Source organism: Patiria miniata, unplaced genomic scaffold, assembly GCF_015706575.1.
Source record: "Patiria miniata isolate m_02_andy unplaced genomic scaffold, ASM1570657v1 HiC_scaffold_24, whole genome shotgun sequence".
Classification (NCBI taxonomy): Eukaryota; Metazoa; Echinodermata; class Asteroidea; order Valvatida; family Asterinidae; genus Patiria; species Patiria miniata.
Window position 1 is genome coordinate 15,589,360 of NW_024037063.1, and position 23,225 is coordinate 15,612,584.

General features: G+C 43.1%; 1 protein-coding gene and 2 long non-coding RNA genes across 5 annotated transcripts; all 3 read left to right on the forward strand.

The window, feature by feature from the left end:
• Window positions 1-1,728: 1,728 nt before the first annotated feature.
• On the forward strand, window positions 1,729-2,406 carry LOC119732325. The gene has a single exon (XM_038205784.1). It carries the CDS (start codon window positions 1,729-1,731, stop codon window positions 2,404-2,406), a length of 678 nt encoding a protein of 225 aa, XP_038061712.1.
• Window positions 2,407-6,100: 3,694 nt separating this feature from the next.
• Window positions 6,101-11,413, forward strand: LOC119731905. The gene is made up of 3 exons (XR_005271493.1): window positions 6,101-8,211; window positions 8,594-8,676; window positions 10,422-11,413. It is a non-coding gene; the product is annotated as an uncharacterized LOC119731905 (long non-coding RNA).
• A 739-nt stretch (window positions 11,414-12,152) lies between these two features.
• Window positions 12,153-15,785, forward strand: LOC119731906. Of its 3 annotated transcripts, XR_005271496.1 has the most exons (4): window positions 12,153-12,484; window positions 12,905-13,005; window positions 13,317-14,626; window positions 14,679-15,785. It is a non-coding gene; the product is annotated as an uncharacterized LOC119731906 (long non-coding RNA). The 3 variants fall into 3 exon arrangements; XR_005271495.1 differs by having other exon boundaries at window positions 12,153-12,510; window positions 13,317-15,785; XR_005271494.1 differs by having other exon boundaries at window positions 13,317-15,785.
• The last annotated feature ends 7,440 nt before the right edge of the window (window positions 15,786-23,225 follow it).

The following is a 23,225-nucleotide window of genomic DNA, read 5'->3' on the forward strand; positions in this document are numbered from 1 at the left end:
GAACCCCTGATGTCAACACCTTTACCCCAACGAGCATGGCAACGAATCGCGTGCGATCTTGCAGAGCTGAAAGGGAAGGTGTACTTAGTGATCGTTGACTACTACTCAAGGTGGATCGAGATTCATCACCTTGTGAAGACAACAGCCTTAGCAGTCATCAACTTCATGAAAACTACCTTTGCACGATATGGGATCCCTGAAGTTGTTGTATCAGATAACGGCCCACAATTCCTGGGAGAGTTTCAACAGTTTGCTAGAGAGTTTGGCTTCAACCACATTACCACCAGTCCACACTATCCCCAAGCAAATGGGCAGGCCGAAAAAGCTGTCCATGTGGCCAAGAGTATCCTGCGTCAACCAGATCCCATACGAGCTCTCATGACATACCGCGCGACCCCACTTCCAAGTCTTGGTGTCAGTCCTGCAAGTCTGATGATGGGCCGAGAGTTACGCACTACCCTACCAATGTTGCCCAAGAATCTCCTTCAGAAACCAATCAACCAGACAAAGTTGAAACAAGCAGACGCTGCATCCAAGTCCAAGGGAGAAGTCTACTTCAACCAGAAACATGGCGCCAAGGCATTGGATCAACTGGAAACAGGAGCCCGGGTGAAGATTAGAACAAAGGGCAAACTTGGTCCAATCGGAGAGGTCCTCTGTAAAGCAGACACACCCCGTTCTTACATCGTGAGAGTGAATGGCGCAGAATATCGTCGGAACAGGCGGCATATTGTCCGGATGCCACAACCACCACCTGAGCCAGACTTCGAGATCCAACTGGAGGATCCAGTCCAACAAAACCCAGATGCTCAGCAACAGGGAGTGAGACAGTCTCAGCGAATGAGGAAACCACCAGCATGGCAGCAGGATTACGTCATGTACTAGAACACTGAACTGTCCTCACTCCATCACTCAATCACTCCATCACTCAATCACTCAATCACTCAATCACTCATTACTCGGTTAAAATCAATCAATCAATCTTGCATTATCTCGCACTCATCTCTGAATTACAAATTCATTCTGATTTAATTCAAGAACTCTAGAAATCTGCTTGAACCAAGAACATTGGACTCTAGGAGCTGATTTGGAACACTCAACATTTTGCAGACACTTTCTAACATTGAACACCCAGACTCAATCATGTGCATTGTAAATGTGTTTTCTTAACCAGTTTATTTTGTTCTAGAAAAGGGGGAGATGTCGTATGGCACGAACTACATGTTATCAAATAAAAGGAGTTCCAAGATGGCAGCTCGCTATGAACGAATCTTACTCTATCAGTGTCTATGGTTTACGGTGAGTCCGTTCCAGTTATTTCCCTAAGATATTACATTAGCCACCAACAAGAGCACACGCATGTTGTAAAGTCTTGTAATTTAAAGAAAGTTTTACAGCGCTGGCTGCGCTTTGCTGTCATGCGGCCATTGAGAAATAAAAGCAGTATTTCCATCTAAACTTGAAGATCCTGTGTTCCCCCTGTCACATCAAGATAATGCGTTTATTCACTGCTAGCTGTCCCTGTAGGCCAGCTGGCCTGTAGGCCCAATATCATGGCACTGTTAGCAGAAAACAGGTGAAATTGAGCCCTGGATGATTGGATCAACAGGTCAAAGGTCAGGTCAAGAAACTGTACAGTCCCATGATTGGGTATGTCCTTGGTTGAGGACACTGTTGACCACAGAAGAGCTTGGAGATTAAAAGCCTTCACAATTACTTCGCAGTACCATGGAACAACTCCTCGGAGATAACACCCTAAGGCCTGCAATCCTGAAGCAGTTGTTCATGCAACGCCTGCCCACGAATATCCAACTTATTTTGGCCTTGATCACACAAGTCGTTGAAGTTTCCCCATCACCGGCTCAGGCCTGCGCCGCGGTTCCAGCACCAGCACTTGTTGCCGCAGTCAAGCCATCCGCTGCATCGGAAATAGAATTGCTTCAAGCTCTGGTCGAAAGGCTCACGGCTCAAATGGAGTTGTTGGTGCGCCAAAACCAGTATCAACACGGTCGGTCGAGGAGCCGCAGTCGCAACCAGAGCCAGCACAGACGCGATCGCAGTTCTTTCGCATCGGGGGACAACCCTACTGATTCCTGCTGGTACCATTGGAAACCTGGACAAAGCTCCTGTACTGCAAGGAGCCATGCAACTACATACGCATTACCACAGTTCCAACACGGCCCAGGGAAACCAGCTGGCCAGCGGATAGGGGCGACTTCATCCACTGGCACACCCAATCAATGTTGCCTTTTCCATGTGTATGACAAAATCACAGGCTCCAAGTTCCTCGTGGACACCCGTGCAGAAGTCAGCATCCTCCCTCCAACGCCACGAGACAAGCAGCGCTGCAGAAGTGATTTTGTGCTCGAGGCAGTCAAGACACAGATTCACACATGTATACGATAAGCGTTCAATGACAATTGATTTAGGTCATAGGCGTACACGCAGGTGGATTTTCGAGCAGATTTTTTACGCTATTTCGGGTTATTGGTTGACATGAAAGACAGGAAACTCATAGATTCCACGACTAGTCTTAGCATCCAAGGCATTGCAACAAGCACCAATGTTCTCAGCCTGGTTTTGCTGGCCTATCCCGAACACTCGATACACGGCCATTTTGGGTCAGTTCCGTGCCATTACCCGACCTTGCTTCAATGATGCAATTCCCAAACATGATGTCACCCATCACATCATAACGAAAGGCCCTCCTGTATCCGCCAGGCCACGGTGCCTTGCTCCAGACAAATTAAAAAATCGCTAAGGCTGAACTCGACCACATCCCAGCTAGCACAAGAGGGTTGGCCCAGGGCTGGCCCAGTCCCGACAAGACCCGGCAGGTAGGGCTGGTCCAGGCCTTGCCACCCTTGGTCTAGGCCTGTTATTGCTCACCCGGGCCAGACATGGGCCAAAGCTGGCTAGCCAGTGGCAGCCAGAACTGGCCCAGACCTGGCAAACGGTTGGCCAAAGGCTGGTTCACACTCGGCCGGGCCAGAACTGGGCCAGGACTGGTTATAGCCTATGGCAGCCAGAACTGGCCCAGACCTGGCAGCATATTGGTCCAAGGCTGGTTCATAGCGAGGAGGAGCACGAGTCCCCTCACCCAATTGGAGTGCAGATTTGGTGTACATATGGTGTAGTTTTGGTGTAGTGTTTATCAAAAGCTGGTGTACACCAAATTGACAACTCCTTTGTAAATGGTGCTGATTTGGTGTACCCTGTAAAAAGTTAAACCTGAAAAAAGTGCACGGGGTGTAGTTTTGGTGCGTTCCAATTTTTTTAATTAGCACCAAAAGCGCACCACACATGAGTGTGGTGCTGTTTGGTGTGGCATTAATGGTGCAGATTTGGTGCGTGGGCAAAATTTCAGCAGTACTAAATCCTTACACCAAAACTGCACCAATTTTGGTGATGGGGTGCACTTGTGGTGCGTTCCAATTATTTAAATTAGCACCAAAAGCGCACCACACAGGGGTGGTGCGCTTGAGGTGCGTTCCAATTTTAAATTAGCACCAAAAGCGCACCAGTGCAGTGGTGCTGTTTTGGTTCTGCACATTATGTATGCAAATTTGGTGCCTCTGTGAGGAAATAATCCTTGCGAAATAATCCAGAGATGTGTGCACATGTTTATTGCGTTAGCTCTTTAGGATCTGTATAAAATACATTTTACTTTCTTTGCCATACATTAAATGTGTAATGAACAACATGAAGACATTCTACTATTGTAGAGTCAAAACATGGGTGGTTGAGTTTTTAACATGCTTTCACATCATAGTCCATCCTTGCACACACCCTAAACCACTGGTAAATCCTTGAAATGATGTTTCCAATAGTCCAGTGGATATGTGAAAAAAATTGTGCACTTTTGCATAAAAGCGTGAAACTTGGCACAGATGTTCATATTCATGCGAAAATATGTTTTAGATGTAAAGCCATCGCAAATTCACCCTTTTAGGGGCGTGGCATCAATTTAAAAAAGGGGGGTGGGACTCATCATGCCCGCAGTTAAAATGGTTGTTCCCACTTGTCACAAAAGCAGGAAACTTCACAAAGACATAATTATATAGCGTATAAGTGTTTTCCAGATTCGGAGCCACCACAAAAGTACCTTTTTGGGGGCGTGGCAGTAAATATTACGCCCGCCTTGGGAAAAATTTCATGAGCGAATGTAACGTCCCACAGACATTTATACTCATGAGGGGGAAAAATTCAGATGTGGAGTCATCTCGAACACACCCTTTTAGGGGCGTGGCAACCATATTAGAAAAAACGGGGGCGGGGTTTTCATTATGCCCACCATGGAACCACTGTTCCGACATTCGTAGAGAAATGGAATTTTTCCACAGCCATTGACATTCATGAGAAAAAAAATTCCAGATGTGGAGCCATCGCGAACACACCCTTTTAGGGACGTGGCAGCCATATTGAAAAAAAGGGGGCGGGGTTCTCATTATGCCCACCATGGGAAAAATGTGCCCACATGATGCTTTACACTGTCATTCACTAACAGTCCAGCAAGGTATTTCAAAATGATTTGGTAGTTTTATTTTTTGATGTTTGCAAATGTTGTATTTTCCCTTTAAAGGGGCATCACTGACTACCCCCACCCCCATTTTACTATGGCTGCCACGCCCCTAAAAGGGTGTGTTTGCGATGTCTCCACGTCTGAATTTTTTCTCGCGAATAGTAACGTCTGTGGGAATTAGCTTCATTCGTGGGCACATTTTTCCCATTGTGGGCATAATGAGAACCCCACCCCCTTTTTTTCAATATGGCTGCCACGCCCCTAAAAGGGTGTGTTCGCGATGGCTCTACATCTGGAATTTTTTTTCTCATGAATGTCAATGGCTGTGGAAAAGTTCCATTTCTCTACGAATGTGGGAACAGTGGTTCCATGGTGGGCATAACAAAAAACCCGCCCCCTTTTTTTCTAATATGGTTCCCACGCCCCTACCGTAGAAGAAGGGTGCGTTTGAGATGGCTCCACATCGCAATTTCTACCACAAAAATGCAAACTTTCTAGCCAACAGCCACAACTGCCGACTGCCCTGACACTGCCACCACCACTCTGCTCTAACTGCCAACTGACTGAATTCAAATTTCCCGCACTCTGCAGGGGAGTTGTGTGAATGGAATGTAAGGTCATAGGTCAACTGCCAAATATCCAAAGAAATAACCAAACGTGGTGTACATTTGGTGCCATGCTTGACAACCAACTTTATCTGGTGAATGTTTGGTGCAGTGTTGAAAGAACTAACAAAAAGTGGTGTATATTTGGTGCTGTGCTTTGATAACCAACTTGACGTGGTGTACTTTTGGTGTATGTACATTATGGCTAAAATTTTGGGGTGTATGTTTGGTGTAGTCTCATCATTTGCATAGAGCTGGTGCACATTTGGTGTACACCACATGTGCACCAAAACTACACCAACTAAAGAGGTGTACACCCCAATTGGGTGAGGGGGATCGCGTCTTCGTACGCTTTTCGAGCAATCAGTATGGCGTTGTAGTGAATCGTTCCATCACTACACTACCTAGGCCACCAAATCAACCAGGACGGTATTTGGCCACTGGACACAAAGGTCAACGCGATCAAATAATTTCCAGTCCCCAATTGAACCAAGAAATTGCGTGAATTTCTTGGTCTGGTCAACTTCTATTGCCGCTTCATACTCCATTGTGCTGCCTTGGCACGACCTCTGACCAACCTTCTCGCTGGAAAACCCAAGAAGACAATCGAACTGACTGACACGGCAATCGATGCCTTTGAAGCAGTCAAGTTGGCTTTGATCAATGCAACTCGTTTGTCCCATCCTCGATCCGATGCTGAATTAAGCTTGATGGTTGGTGTCTCTGATTTTGCCGTGGGTACATGGAGTCCTACAACAGATGGAACATGGCGTCTGGCGCCCCATTGCATTCTTTTCACAAAGGCTGCAACCTGCGGAGACCAAGTACAATACGTTCGGTCGGTCGGCCGGCCGGGAACTGTTGGCGGCTTACCTTGCCTTCCGCCATGTAGTCGAGGGCCGCGCATCTCCATCTTAACTAATCATAAACCGCTGACGCATGTACTCTCTGCAAGCTCAGATAGATAATTCTCCCCCCCCCCCCTGCGAGATCCGACAACTTGACTACGTGTCTCAGTACACAACTGACATCAGACATGTTAAGGTAAACACAATGATGTCGCTGACACATTGTCACGCATTAGCCTGAACACATTCTTTGCCATGTCATCATCTTCAATTGATTTCCAGGTCATGGCCGAGCATCAGCACAATGGTGAGGACTTACTCCATCACAAGCAACAGTCGGTTCTTCCAAGGACATTCCACTGGTCGCAAGTGAGAACACCCTGACTTGCGACATGGCTACCCGAACCCCTCGACCCTTTGTCCCCAAGGCGATGCACCGAGCAGTATTCGACTCCTTGCATTCACAGTCGCATCCTGGAATCAGAGCCACTCTCAAGCCTGATGCCCACCTCGACCACGTGCATATTGACATTGTCAGCCCACTTCCACCGTCCAACAGTCAGTCAAACCTTCTCACGTGCATTGATCGGTTCACAAGGTGGCCGGAAGCCATTCCAATCCAAGACATAACTGCAGAAACTGTAGCCAGGGCGTTTGTGAGCAATTGGGTGACAAGATATGGCACACCATCGACAATCACCACCGACCGCGGCCGACAATTCAAATCAGCCCTGTTCAACGCCTTGACAACATAACTAGGCAGTAGGCGCATCCGTACTACATCTTACCATCCTATTGCAAACCGCCTTGTAGAGCGTTTCCACAGACAGTTGAAAGCTTCACTCAAAGCACAGAACTAGCCCAACAGGTGGACGGAAACACTTCCTCTTGTTCTACTGGGCATACCTATAGTCGTCAAACGGGACATTGGGTGTTCGACAGCAGAACTCGTCTTTGGAACTACCTTGCGCCTCCCTGGACAGTTTGTCACACCCATCGATGATCCCGGTTTAGACCCTGGAGATTATGTACATTGCCTCAAGCGCATTATGCGTCAGATAGCGCCAGCACCTACACGACCGCACACCCGCACCACACAGCTTCACAAGGACTTGTTGTCTTGCATACACGTTTTCGTCCGATGTGATTATGTGCGCAAACCACTTAAACCTCTGTACAAGGGCCCATATCGTGTACTTGAGCGAGCAGACAAATACTATACACTGGACATCAACGGCAAGAGCGACGCTGTGAGTTTGAATAGATTGAAAGTTGCGTATCTTGAGGTGGATCCCTCAACCGCGTTGCCGCAACCATCATCGCCAAAACTGCCAGTGCCAACTCCTCAAGACTCGACGGTTACACCGTCCCTGCCTGTTCCAGTTGATCAGGACAGTACAACTCGCGAGCGGACAACGCGCACCGGCACATACATATAATGTATTTTGTTCACTTCCTTCCATACATAGTATGTGTTCTACCATAGACTTTTCGTTGTTTACCAGCACGTGTGAAGGACACAACGTGAGTGTTGTCAAGTGTAATAGGCTGTATCATTCTGTCATCACAAAACTGACCTGCCTTATTCATCTTATTTTATGAATAGTCCGTGGGACGAGGCCTTTTTTTCGCTCGTTACGCGATCTGGTTTTCCGAATTTTTTCTAATATTTCTTATTCCATTGATCAAAAATAGAAAGCGCTAACAAACCACGTTCCCGCATTCCTGGGTGGTTTGGGACTTCACAAATGAATTTTAATTAACATCAAATTCGAGGTTGCAGCCAAAAAAATCGTTAGACAAATATAACGCCCGAGAGAGGATAAAAATCAACCAATAACGTGCAAGGTTTGTGTTGCATCGCCAAAGAACCAATCAAATTGCACGTAATATATACGTCGACAAGAGGCAAGTCCAACATGGCGTCGTCGGAAGCAAGTACCGAGTCCGAGACCGCAGTGGAGACAGAAGGTGAAAATGCTCCAAAATCATCAGTTCAGTGTCTCATGCACTTTCCGACTGGAAAGGGTGAAGTGCAGTTATTTACGGAGCACAGCTAGTCACGTTTCCTTGAGTTTACCGACGTCTGGAAGGCCTTCACAAAAGGACCGCAAGCCGAGATGGCAAGCAGTTCATCGCCAAAACATCCGCCACGTCAGCCGGCGTAAGTGTTGCTACTCAGCCCGTCAGTATGCGGTTGCAATCTCACGATCCCAGAGAATGCTGGTCATCATCGGTGAGATACAAATCATACACTTCCCTTCACTTCGAGATCGTGTAATATCATACTAACCTACCATCATGTCCATGACCAGATGACTTGACTATTTTATGATCGAAATAAAATAAGGGCAAGGGCATGAAGGGGGGAGGGGGTCAAGGGGGGGGCTCTGAAAATTCATGGCATAGGGGGGCCTGCATGCACAGAACATGTAGATTTTTATGCCTTCCTAAAACTACTTAAATGCAGTCAATGATTGTGTAACGTTAGCATAGTTTAATAGTCAACCATGTCAACATGTTAGTGCCTTGCAATTGTGTAGTCATGGTACAATGTAGGCCTATTGGTCATGTTGGTACTATGTAAATGTAAACCTCCACATTTTATTTCTGTATAGGTCATGCTACAGTCAGTACACTGACAAGTCCAAGGTGAAGAGAGCAGTTCAAGCCCAGCAAAAAGAGAAGTCTAAAGTTGCAGGTACATTTTATTTGTATAGAAACTGCTGCTTCCATTTCTATTCATTAACAAATTTGGTAACCTTCATAAAAAAAAAACTGCAGGGGGAGGATGGTGTGATAAACTTATACAAGTATAGTTGTGAGTAGTCCGAGTAAATTGGACCCAAGTTATCGCCTATTTTAACATTTGGACATGGTCTGGCGATAGTAAGGTCCAAGCTAATACCGCGACCTGGACAACATCATCCTGTCATTGCCCAAAAACCAACATTTTCCAACAAAAAACATCAGATTTCACCTTCAAAACGGCCTCCGAATGACTAGATATGCCACCTGAGGTACAAGTAGACATCGATAATTAAGATGGTTGTACTGAAGTTTACTTACAATACGGAAAAAAAGTGAAATTTTCCGTTCATTTCGGAGAGCTCCCCTCGCGATCTTGAACACGTTAAATTTCCGATCGTGTTTAATGTTTGAACGACGCGATTTCTTCTACATGCCCAGCGTACATTCGATGGTCCCCGTATCCAGAGTGCGATTCCGTTACCGAGCGCGCGCGATGCATTGATTATGATAATGATCACGTTTGTAAACACATACATGTGCATTTCGAACTGTAAAAGAGAATCGGGAACCAGCTTGAACTGGTACCCGCCATAAAAGCTGCGCTAGTTCCCGACTCCCTATTATCGTTTGAAATGCACATGTGTTTATAAACGTGATCCAGTCCACTCATTATCATAATCGATGCATCGCGCACGCTCGGTAACGGAATCGCACTCGGGATACGGGGACCATCGAATGTACGCTGGGCATGTAGAAGAAATCGCGTCGTTCAAACATTAAACACGATTGGAAATTTAACGTGTTCAAGATGGCGAGGGGAGCTCTCCGAAATGAACGGAAAATTTGACTTTTTTCCGGATCGTAAGTAAACTTCAGTACAACCATCTTAATTATCGATGTCTACTTGTACCTCAGGTGGCATATCTAGTCATTTGGAGGCCGTTTTGAAGGTGAAATCTGATGTTTTTTGTTGGAAACTGTTGGTTTTTGGGACAGTGACAGGATGATGTTGTCCAGGTCGCGGTATTAGCTTGGACCTTACTATCGCCAGACCATGTCCAAATGTTAAAAAAGGCGATAAGTTGGGTCCAAGTTACTCGGACTAAGTTGTGAGGTGCTTTTGATAATCTCCCTCCCCCCCCCAGTATTTATCTGATGTCTGTAACTAATTTACACTGGAAAACTGTTGTCATAGTTCAGTTCATCCAGTGTCCATGTGAAATGTATTTTGTTTATGAAAAGACAGTCCAAAGAGTTTAATGTATCTTTTGAAACTTTTACTTTTAGCTATAAAAACGCAATGTATGTGTAACGTAGGGAGGAAAGGGAGTCCATCTGTGCTAGTGTACAATCCACAAATTTATACATGGCCATGTACATGCACATGTGTATACCAGTATTAGGCCCAAGAACTAATGACTTTCTTTCCATTTATTTGTAATTTCGAAGGAGGGGAAGGTTTTAATGTATACTGTTGTTTACCCTCCCCAACTGACACCCCCCCCCCCAAAAAAAAGATAATCTCAAAAATTTAAGGAAGAAACATATACCCTCCTGATTTTGTTTATTTGAGAGCAACACAACATTTTCATTGAAAAAAAATGGCCTTATTTCAATAAATACAACCAAATAAATGTTAATTACATGTAAACAGTTGAATAAGATTGTATTTTCTGTTTCTCTTCTGTATTCTAGAAACTGAAACAGCCAAAAAGGTTCCCCACCCCCCTGTGAAAACGAGAAGACTCCGTTCAGCCACGCAAACGGTTTCCAAGACTGCAGCAAGATCACAACACGTTTTACCCAAACAGTGCATCCTTTGCAGGAAGGAGAAGTGTGTGACCTGCCGAGTTACAAGGAAGAGGAGGCAAGAATCCCTGGTCAAATGTACTACCCTACAGGCTGAAATATTGCTACAGGCGACGGAAGACAACAACAATGAAGAACTTCTTATGCACATTGTCAAATCCAAAATGGATGTGCTCAGAATTGTTTCGGTGCATTTGTGTAATTGCTCTTATTGTTTCTGGTATTTGACACTTATACATGTACATGTACTGCAATTGCAGAAATTCAACTGAGGAAGTGCCATTGCATTGGTGTGGTCAGACTAATTGATATCTGTGAAAACACATTTGTGTTTGTTTACAAACTGGCATTTAGAAAACTTATTTTTGTTTTAATTTCTTTTTCATGAAGGCTGTTAACCAAATTGGCAAAAAGATACATGTAACACTGCATAAGGTGTGTTTGAAGTTGTATTAAACCCCTATGAATGTTTGATGTGGTGTATATTGGGATTTGGGGAATGGATAGGGCCAAAAAGGATATAATTGGTTGTATTGTTTAAAACAGAAGTTCAAGAAACAAATGTATACTAGATGGTTTTGAATCCAAGTTTTTACTAAAAGTGGAATGCCTGCACACCTTAAACAACTTTTGTAAAGTTATCTGCGACTGGAAGCTGTTTTTTTGGGGCTCTTTCTTCTGGGGAGGATCTTTGTCATTTAATTTGGAATACATGAACTCATCCTGTTTGAGGTACCTGCCGTCTTTACTCAAATTGTTCATTCAAGAAAACAACACTAACTGATTAAGATTTTTCCATCTGTGTATTTCTTTTGGCTGAATGCAGTATGTCATGTACAGCACATCAAAGTTGGAATAAAAAAGTTAAGGAAACAGTATTTGGATCGTATTTGTTATTTATTGTTTCAAATCGTTCTTATCAAATTTAATCTAAATTTAAATCAATTTAAGTACGACACCTGCCCCATATTATTGATGATCATGCGTTTCAGCTAACTAGCAGCCATTAAGAGAAGATTGACTGATTTACAGTTTTTGTGGGATATAACAAAGCAACTTGCAAGTTCTCTCAAAATGGATTTGTCTGGGGCTCATGGGTTTTACACATTCTTTCATAAAGGCTTGTTATTTACAAGATGTTGTACAATATAAGGAACTCCCTGGTTATTTCAAATTGAAATAAACTGTAATAAGCATCTTGCTTTAGAAATAATTACAAATAAAAAGGCTAGAATCTAACATTAAACAAATGTTCAGCAAAACGGGCGAACCCGCCTCGCGCGCATGCATTGCGTGTAAAATGTATATTTGCTGTGTCAAAAGAGGGCGCTATTTCTTTCCTTTTTCTCATGCACAATTCGTGCGTGTTTTTGTCGTAGAATTTCTCATTCCCAAACAATTCGTGGACTGGGGAACAACGTTTTTCTGATATGGTACACCATAATCTACATATCTGGCAAGTTTTATAAAATTCGGTGAACCAGATCACCTATCTCGAAAACTAAAGCGTTTTCGGGCTCTCGTCCCACGGACTAGAAGCTTACCGTGATCAGATTGTATAGTTTGGTTGTAGTTTTTTTGCTGAACATCACGGTGATCACTTTGTCCAGCAGCAGACTGTGATGGGTTAGCAGTAGTACCGGTACAGTAGACAAACCTTCAGCGTCTGACACAATTTTGTATACTAATTTTTGTTTCAGTTTTATGGACCTGTAGATTCATACAAGAATAATGCAACTTTTTTTGAAAACTGTGCTATCAGGCTACAAGAGCACAAACACTCAAACCACAATTGACAACACTGGACCATAACCTTGACTATGATTTTTTTACTTTTTTTGTCACCATACCTGCAGATGTGCAATATCCTTGCAACTGTGCCTCCACATCAGATGCGGCTCTCAGCAGTACTTCGTCACTGACATTGATCAACGATAGATATTGGCGAAGTAAATGAGAATATACACTAATACCGGTACCTTCAAAATTTGCCATACATTTGACAAATACTCAATATGTTTATCTGATTAATTTCCAAGTACAGGCAGATATCCCCTCCCCCTTCTCACAAAAAAACCTGTTGGTGAAAAAACAAGAGTTTACACAATACCTTCAAAATTGACAAAAACTCAAAGCATTAGCCTGAATCATTCCAAGTTCAGGCAGATCTGTCCCCTCCCCCCATCTAAAAAACCTTTTGGTGAGACAATGAGAATATACACCATCCCTTCATAATTAACAAATGCTCAATGTATACTATTAGCCTTAATAATTCCAAGTACAGGCAAATATGCCTCCCCCCTTCCCTTTTCACAAAAAACTTTTTGGCGAGACACGGTTTGATTGAACAACCTTCTTTATTCATTCAGGTGTTAACTTCCCAACCATCTAGAATGACATTGAGGTGGCTGGTGCCCTCAAGGATGACGGTGCTGGTGAACTGTGCAGCGCCCGTCTGTCCTGCCTCTTGGTAAGTTTCCGCTTTCTTCTTTTTGATGACTTCTTTGCCTTCAACAAACATTTCCAGGTAGTGCTTGATGGCAAACTTGTTGTTGCTGATGAGTGGACATAGTGGAGTTTCTGGTGGTTATTCACCTCGCATACTGTCGACTTTATCTACCCATAACTGAATACTGAGGCCATTCTCCACTATTCTGATGAATGTCTGAGCATGGAAGGCAATGGACTAAATTTGATACTGGCTCAGAAGAGACAAAGTGTCTTGTGGGTTTCCACTGAGATGCTTTACTTGTTCACATGGCTTTTGTTTCAACTCTGCAGTGGACAGACATGGTGTAGTAGGTTTCCCTTGTTGGCATCAGCTACATGTAGATACTGCTAACTGAGCAGCAGCACAGTAACCTGGAAGAAAATGCCATGAACTCCAGCATTTGATCCATGTTTCAAACCTTGAAAGAAAACAGGTAAGCGGGTAAACCTTGTAGTAGTAATTTGGATATCACAGGCCAAGGGTTCAATGTCTACCCCTAATATTATGCTATTTTAAAGTGTCAGAAAGGGGTATGTACAGCATTTCATGTGTTATGACTCGCATGTTACTGTATAGGCTACATGTAGGGATACTCCTCATGTATATTATAGGAATCTCCATTAAACCTCCTGCTATTTAAACATTCATAGACAGTCAAAGTTTCTATGCACTTCCCCTGCTATACTTTTAACACAGGCTAGTCACCAGCAGTCAGATCATATCAAGCAAGTAATGCAACTAATCAAAGTCAGTCAACAGACCATGAACAGACAAAGCAGGCAAGTTGTTGGCACAGCTGGCTTATCAATCACCCGGAGTCAAATGCATTATAGCAGTCCCAGCCGACTGCCAGTGGGCTGGGAATTCTTGCCTGTAATATAAAAACAGTCACTTGATTGATTTTGAGTGAAAGGACTACTTGGCACAGAATGTATGTTTGCAGGAGGGTTAAATACTTGAGACAGTTAACCAGTTCCCAGTGGTCGAGAGCCTGTCACATTGGTGGTTTATGAAACACAGGCCAAGAATTAAAGGTGGCACCCAAATCAGGCAAAATACACAGTGGCTATTACGGCTTTAGTGAGATTCCTTTTGGACCCTGCTCCAAAACATCACATCTACCGGTAGAATTACCAAACTACACTTGCCTACATGCACATGTACACGTAAATGTACAAATAGGGCCAAGGTATATATACTCAGACTCAAATAACAAAAACACATGTAATTACTCGCAGGTTTGAATTTATGCCACAGTCACTTGAAACTTTTAATTCATTCCAATTATTCCACATTCATAACTGTGCCGGATACCGATGATTGGGCAAACCGGTCACATCAATTTGTACATGGGACACACACCCATGATTTTGAACACTACTGAGTGATCAAAATACACTAACCACTGGCACCACAGAGCGCACAGACCCAAGACTTAGCTGGGTACAGAGCCGAAGCTACAAAATACAACCACTGGCACCACAGAGTGCACAGACCCAAGACTTAGCTGGGTACAGAGCCGAAGCTACAAAATACAACCACTGGCACCACAGAGTGCACAGACCCAAGACTTAGCTGGGTACAGAGCCGAAGCTACAAGGTACAAAACACAGACCCAAAACTTTAGCTGGGTACAGAGCCGAAGCTACAAGGTACATGCATGTACCTGTAAACCAAAACAAGTGGTTATAGGCCATATCCATGTTCATCAATAAGACATCATATTAAAAAGTTGCATTTCCACTGATGTAAAATTCAGTCAGAAACCTAGCCCCATGAGACTCGCGAGCGCTATTGCAACTGTACAATATTAGAACATCAACAAGAATTGTAAGTGAACAAATGTCTCTTAACCATGAGAATGGGGGAAATGGCTGCCTAAACCCGCCATTCCTTCGTAATTATTTCAGATAGTAAAGAGCAAACAAGACGTGGCAGGGTTAAGGAGATGGTGGAGGGGAACATTTAATGCACAAAATGAAGTCTGATCCTGCTGTCTCAATGACTGTGACAAAAGTGAGCACAGCCCACTTACAGCCCAACTTGGGCCATCACTTCACTAAGCAACATAAGACAAAACAAACTTTTTCATTGGTTCAAAGTTGGTCTATACATTGGCATATTGAAATCTCTCACTGGCATACCAAATATGGTAATGGAGTGCAGCTGTTACACAATGACCAAGACGTTAGTGCGAGAAAGGTGCTACAGAACATTGCAACTATCGCTCTTGATCCCGGATGTCTTGGGCCAAGACTATGTGATAAGCAACTCAGTGGTCATTCTGGTTGTTGTTTGTACCCCTCGTTTCTGATGGCGGCAGTAAAGAGATGTTGTTGCCTTCTCTTCATTACTTTGCAGCTTGCAGCTTCTTAAGGTCAATGTTGTCCTTCTTGAAAATAGCTGCAAACAGCCCAACATGAAAGTTCCTTTCCGAGGATGTGATTCTGTTGTGGCATACCATTCCAATACTGAATGAAATGCCAGATATCAAGGCAAACGATTATGTCCAGTAGCTATGGGATACTTACATTTCTATTCCCAGATACACAACAATTGTACAATAGAGTAGTTGAGGTGGGCTTTCACCTGTCTCCGTGTAGTGCTTGAAGATGCCCTATGCCATCATCAATCCTGCACCCTCATACTCTGTAAGTATCAAGATCAGCACCTGGCCATATTCATTCCTACATGTACATTTGTTGTCCATGCTGCCATACCAGCTGCTTGGTTAGCTATCATCTTTGTCACCTATAAATAATATAAAAATTGTAATAATTAGAAGACCATCCAATAATTGGAGAGTTTTTCTCCTCCACAAAGTATGACAGACTGCTTGCAGAGACCACATCTAGAATAGGATCAAGCAGGATTTGCGCCACGATTTCGGAACTTTTTCTTCCTCTTTCACTTCATTTTCAACATACTTTCTGTACATTCTGTAATTATATTGTTGAACTGCATTAAGTAAAACAAAATGACTAGAACTTACTGTCTTGGTTGAATCCATCTTAAGGATTTTGCCATAGGTTGTTGTGATGTATGTGCCTACGTTATCTTGATGACCCAGAGCATCGTTTGAGTAGCAGAACATCAGCCACTTGTATGAGGGCACTCTCTAGGGCGTGGTGGAGGTGGTGCATATCTTGATGACACAGCTCTTCCTCTGAGCACTCCTCTCTGCTGTTGTCTTTGTGCTTCATTTTACCCCAACTGCCAGCCTGTGATTTGCAATGCTGGCTAGTGCCGGCCAAAATGTTGTTGCTGAAGTACACAATGGAAAACATGAAGGTAAACAATGAGTTAATAGACATAACATACAAAAGACTCACTGACCCTACTAGCTGAAAATTAACTTCTTCTTATCCACATCCTGGAAAAAAAAGATTGAATAAACTTTACTGTAGCTTTTTTTCCCTGAGCAAAAAGTGTACACTGATAACTGCATGCTTTCAAAAAGGAAGATGTAGCATAATAATCACATGAACTCTTATTTAAAAGATTTAATGCAGATTATTATTCCTCAAGTCAAAGTAATATTTCAAAAACTGGACTTGATTTCTTTTACGTGGGCAGAGTGGTACATCACAGCTTTAAACCACAAGTTCCAACGAGTTGAAACTGGTGGAGGGGGAGGCTTCACCTGATCTTTGGGCAGGTAATCTTTCAGGAACTTCAAGAAGGTGTCTTGCGTGCTGGTTTTTTTGAAGAAGACAGATTTCACTATTTTGACTAGAGTTGCCACCCTGTCAAACTCTGGCCATAGCTGAAAAACTTCAGCTGACAGATTGATGATGTGGGCAAGACTGTGAATTCAATGCCCACACTGGTTACAGCTTTGATGACAGATGCGCTGAGAGTAGAATGGTTGCAGGCTTCCATGGTACAGACATCAGTGAGGAAGTACTTTCCCTGGATGCGTGCAATAACATTGAAGATGCTGTGTTCTCGCACGGCAGTTGTTTCATCAGTGATGATGGAGACTTTGCAACCTTGAACTGCTTGTTTAAGTGCCCAAAAATGGACCTCAAACTGGCGAAGCACATAGAGACTCCTCAGTGTAGCTGCCTGTGGTAATGTTCCACCTTGTTTGCAATGCTTCCTCATGAAGGGACTTGTCTTTTCTGTCTTCTCTAGAGAAATATCTGCTATGGTACACAGACTAACAAAGTCAAGAATAAATTCTTCTTGCATATCTTTTGATCGGAAGGCCGAAAACAGGGTCACCTGGCGGTTAGCTGGAGGTTGGCCATCACCATCTGACTTGGCTTTGTCAGCAGCAATCTTGGCAGATTTGTTTTTCACATGTTTCTTGCTCTCCAGATGATCTTTCACAGTGTCAACTTGCTTGAAATCTACACTATATATGCTCACAGAATTTGCAGAAGAGAATATTTCCATCTACGTACAAATCACCACTGAACTGCTTAGCATGCTCAGATGCACATAAATGCACTAATGGAGCCTGTCGTTTGATCTTTTTCTTGATTATCGATGCCATTTTATTTCCAAAGATGTGTATGACTTGAGGTTGAGGTGTTGTTGTATTATTTGTGGTGTGTGTAGTGTTATTGCATTACAAACTTTATTAAAACAAACTTTAAATTATTCATTTGTTCATTTGAATTTCCATGACTATGCATACTACGTTAATGATCTCATAACAAATATTGCTCTGATCTTAAACGTTTTTTCACCCCAAAAAAATCGTGATATGAACACGGCTCATTTGTTCTATGGCTCGTCTGTTCAATCAATCATCAATAATCTGTTGTGGACTCAATAAATTTAATGAAATTATGTTTTTTTATCAATAAAATTGCAGAAGTTATTTTCTTCAGATTCAAATTCCGTTTTCCATTTCAAGGAGCAGATTCCGCGAATTCCGTCTGTTTTCCGCCATCGCAGAAAACCATTGGCCCTACTAGTTCAAACCACTTGTCCTCTCTGTCCAAATTTACCACATCTTTGATGTTGAAGGGATGGTGAGTTTTCCTTCACATGTGAATATACTGCTGACTCTGGAATGCAGTCAACACTATCGGGTCTTTGGTGTTGATTCGTGCCAGCAAACCAGTTTTTTCTTTTCTTTTCCTTCGGGATTAAATCTTTGTTGTAAACTAGATTTTGACTGAGAGTAGTGTGGGGTGTGAAAACTGAAGAGGTACAATGCTATGCAAATGTCCTACTTACTTCTCTGATAGATAATAATGCAAACTGTAATGCAAAGTTTCAAAGAGTACCACTTGTTTTTTAATATGCGAATTGCCAATTTTATGTTAGTCACAGTAAATTTGTATCATGGTAATAAGTAATAATGTTAAACGTTGAAGGGTTACTATTAAAGGTAACATTTGATGCAGGGTTCACACTGTCACTTGCGCAGAGGCATTCAAATTCCACCTGATATGAACTGGCTCTGATGATGGGGCCAAAAATTGTGGCCATATTCAATTTGACGGACACCACCACCCCCCCCCCCCCCCAAGAAAATGCTTAAAAGAAGATGGCGTTCCTGCACCGAAGCCGAGCTTTAAAAAACCTGTATAGTCTTTGTTGGGCACACTCAAGATACTAGTCCCCTACCTCCAGCTAATCCCAACACACCAAGTTTTTGCAAAAATGTGCACGTCAACACATTCTGAGCCTTACATGAGACTAACAACCATGAGCAAGAACTGTGTGTGCGTTCGTGGCATGCATCGTGCAATGGCATCATGTGCACATACCGGTATGCACAAATGCACAGAATTCATCCTATTACATATAGGCTTGTGTCCTGTTTTGCTTCAAAATAGGCCCATAAACACCTTTCACGAGGTACAGCTGGAGTCCCTCTGGGTCTTGGAGACATGCAATGTGTTTTTTCCTGAGTTTCCCATATATTTCACATCACATCAGCTTTTAGCAATGGAACACCAAGTGTGTAGTCCATGGATCAACTGTTCAATCGTGGCAACTGGTCTCGTTCGACAGCGACAGTGCTGCCCAAATAGCTTCTTTTATGATACACCACACAATGTCATCATCTAGCAGCCCATGATGTACTGAACATGCAGTTCTCCTCCCTTCGCTTCTTTTACATGATTAATGTCACTAGCACTCCATTCAAAGATGCATTGGGACAACCATCCCATGAATACACCACAGGTGATGCCGCTTTAGTTGTCCACCCAACAGCAGACTTTCCCATGAAGTGGCAGACACTTTTCAAAGGAAGCCATTCACCAAACAGTGTCCTCAACTGTGGCTAGCTCCAACAGCACTCTTGCTCAAGATAGAGAAGCTTCACGTACGTGTCATGCCAGTTGACCGGGACTTCTCAACAAGGCCAGTCACCATGGGTTTCAGCCTTGTATGTATGGCCTTCACTTGCTGTCAGATCACTGCTGAGTACTTGGCTAAATTCATTGCCAATTAATGTTTGTAGCCCAGGAAGCTGTCAGTGCACCAATTCCACCCAATTTCCTTACAATCAGTAAACGTCAGACAGGTAGTGAGCAGTCTTCATGTGCCTCGCTGTGCTGTTCGTCAATCTTCTTCTGGAGCTGAGATACACGTAGCACTGTTGACAAGTCTACACTGCCGCAGTAGTTTGATCACCTGATGAGTCCTTGACATCACATCCATACTTGTGGTTGACAAAAAACTCTGTCTTCTGAAATTTTTGTTTACTGCTTTCAGATTTTTGTGTTGCTCCAGCTGCATTGGGTGCACTCCAAGTACTTGGTAAAGATGATAATGTCAGTACCTACTGTGTGAATAAAGTCCCGTAGATGTTGTTTTGCAGTTGTACGAGGACTGGGGCAGGACGGCAGTACACTTTCACTTGCCACAGTCTTCTTGACATCAATAACTGGTGACACAGGGGAAGGGGAGGCACATCAGGTGTGGCTGAGGCGGGCACCACCACATATTCGTCATGGTCACAGGATCAATCTCTGCTTTCCTCCAGTGCCTGCCTCAGACAAGCACAATTATTCACCCATCTATGGTCTGCTTTTGGCAGGGACGCCTTACATCCTTCATGCACAGGAATTGATAAAAACTTTTTCTTTTCTTGGCCACATGCACAATAATCTCTAATGCACAACGTGAGCATTGTCAAGCATAATCAGCTGTATCATTTGGTCATTAAAAAGTTGACCTGCCTTATTCATCTTTTTTGTAAAGCTTACAATGATCGGATCGTGTGGTTGGTTGTAGTCTTATGCTGAACATCACTGTGATCACTGGGTCCAGCAGCAGGAGGAGACTGCAATCAGTGGCAACAATCTGTGTCGGCAAGTGTGAACGTATAAACACTGCCTTATGGGGTCCCAGAACAATGGGAGGTACCCCACAAGGAATGCCTATCGACTTGCAGGGTACCGTTTTGGTACCCCACAAGATTTTCATGAAATAGATAAATGGATTTTACTCAAAAACTAGGAATTTTCAAGGTGGGTCGATGTGTCTCAAATGGAAGAGTCATAGAAAAGGGATATTAAGTCCGAATTTCAGCCCAGGAGATTGATTCTGGTTGAAATAAGAGCATTTTGAAATTAGTGTGCAACATTGCAAAATTTTAGTACACGAGAACAAAGGAGGCGGCTGGTGTCCTGGAGGCCGATGGTGGTGGCGAACTTTGCATCACCGGTACTGCCTCTGTTTTCTTCTTCACGGTGACTTCTTTAAAAAATAAATAACATAAATAGTTAGATAGATTTTTTTTTCCTAAACAATTAACTGAAGTTACAAGACAATTGAAACAGTAAACAAACAAACATGGCTGAAAATCCATGTGAGCACACAGAATGAAAAATTACAGAATGAGTTCACTTTGACTTTTATACAATGTACAGTGTTCACAGAGCTGAAGAGGGTGCACTTAATAACTTGGTTACTACTATTACCTTTTGGTTAGTCAAGGCTTGATTGAACCTTCTTCTTTATTCGTTGAGGTGTCAACTTCCCGACCATCAAAGATGACAATGTGGTGGCTGGTGGCCTTGAGGTCGACGGTGGCGGTGAACTTTGCATCACCTGCCTGCCTTTGGAGACGTTCCGCTTTCTTCTTCGCGATAACTTCTTTGCCTTCAGCAAACGTTTCCAAATACAGCTTGAAGGCAAACTTGTTCTTCCTGAGTGGAGCATCCGTCGGTCGTTCACCTCGCATGCTGTCAGCCATCCACCCACAATACCCGAGGCCATTTCCCAGCATCCATTTGAATGTCTGACCACGGAAGGCACCGAACTGAATTTGGTACTGGCCCAGAAGAGACATAGTGTCTTGTGGATTTCCGCCGAAATGCTTGACTTGTTCACTGGCCTTCTGTTTTACCACTGCAGCTGACAGACATGGTGTGATAGGTTTCCCTTTGTTGGCAGCTAGAACTTGCTGAGCAGCAGCACTGTATCCGAGCATAAGTGTACCGTTACTCAAACACCTGAACTTTGGCAATTGACTTGTTCACTCGCCTTCTGTTTTACCACTGCAGCTGACAGACATGGTGTGATAGGTTTCCCTTTGTTGGCAGCTAGAACTTGCTGAGCAGCAGCACTGTATCCGAGCATAAGTGTACCGTTACTCAAACACCTGAACTTTGGCAATTGATCCATGTTTCCGACCTGCAAAGTAACACGTAAAAACAAAACATATTAATTTAACAGGCCATATATATGCTAGCTGTTGACCTAAGCCCTAAAGTTAGACGGTATGATGTTAATATAAAAGTTGAAACTGTCATTTAAAGTCCAGTGAAAAAAAGTCTTTGAACATGGTAAAAGAGTCCAAAAACAGTGTCTGAAAAACTGCATAGAGCACGTACTGCATCCTACTTCACTACATTAGACTGGCACATTAGTCGTTAAGCTGGACCTAAAGTAGGTCATTTTGGTAAAGTAATAAGATTTGTATAATTGTGTACTATTGAAAAACGAATCACAAATCCAATTCAATGGCATTTAATTCAGCTTCATAGGTGTTTGCGTTTTGGAGATAAAACAATTTAAATCAGGCCAAATTTTGAGTTTTTTTCTGTGACCAGTGAGATTTAATAGTTTACATTTCACAAGTTTATAAATCTACAATTTTATCAAATCTAGCAAATGTGTGATATTCATTTCATAGTAATCCCAATTAAATAAACAATAACTACTTTTTTTAATCTTCTTTTTATCACTCAAAAAAAACCCCAAAATGTGATATTTTCCCCAACCATTTCTTGGCTCATTTTTATTTTTGTCCGGGCGCAAGCTGTGCGGCCACCGCGCGGCCCACACCGCGACGAGGACAGAGCCAGACGACCCCGCCATGAAAGACGGGTAGGGCCTATCCCTCTTCGAACAACGCAGAAACACAGAACATGCGTACACTTTTACACTTTGCTTTATTTTGACAAAAAGTTTTATTTTTAGAGCCATGCTGATACTTATGTAACTGTTTGAAATTGACTTATTTTGCATGGTTAAAGATGCAGTCAAAATTATTGAGGCTAGGCATAATCAACCATGCTTAAACTAGCTACGCACGGCCGGCCACGTACGTACGTGCACCCTGCCGGCTACTGATTGGCGAAAAATCTGTATTTTTAAGTGCTTATTCTAACACGTCTGAGCAAATTTAACAGTTTTTAATCAATGCTGATGCACTTACCTACAGTCAAAGCGTTTGGAGATAAAAATCACGGTGCACAATTGGAAATTCACCCATGAAAATCACCTTCACAAAGTTCAATCGTCCACTCCTCGACGAAAATCAACATGGCGTCCGCACCGAGAAAAAGTTACAAGCGCCCTAATCGCTCATTGGTCAATTCTTTAATCTTGGAACAATGTTGGAACATCACGAGTGCAGATTGGTCAATTGTTGGAATATCTTGGACAATCTTGGAAAATTCTTGGAAAGATTGCAAGATCGGATTGGTCAATTGTTGGAAAATGCTCCTCGAAGATCCGCGAAAAGATGCAACCATTGTCAAAGCAAACATTATTTTTAGGTTGTTGCTATAGCCAGCTTGAGGGCAATTCTTACCTGGGAGGATCACTGCAGTTGGAACAATTGACGTCCTTTGCCACATTTTGCGAACAATCCAAAGGAACAGGCATTCATCAAAATATATATTAGCAGGTTGTGCCACCAACTGCCCACGTGCTTCCAAGCATCCCACACATTTCTAAGAAAGCGTGGCCTAATTATGGGAAAATTAGGATCAGGA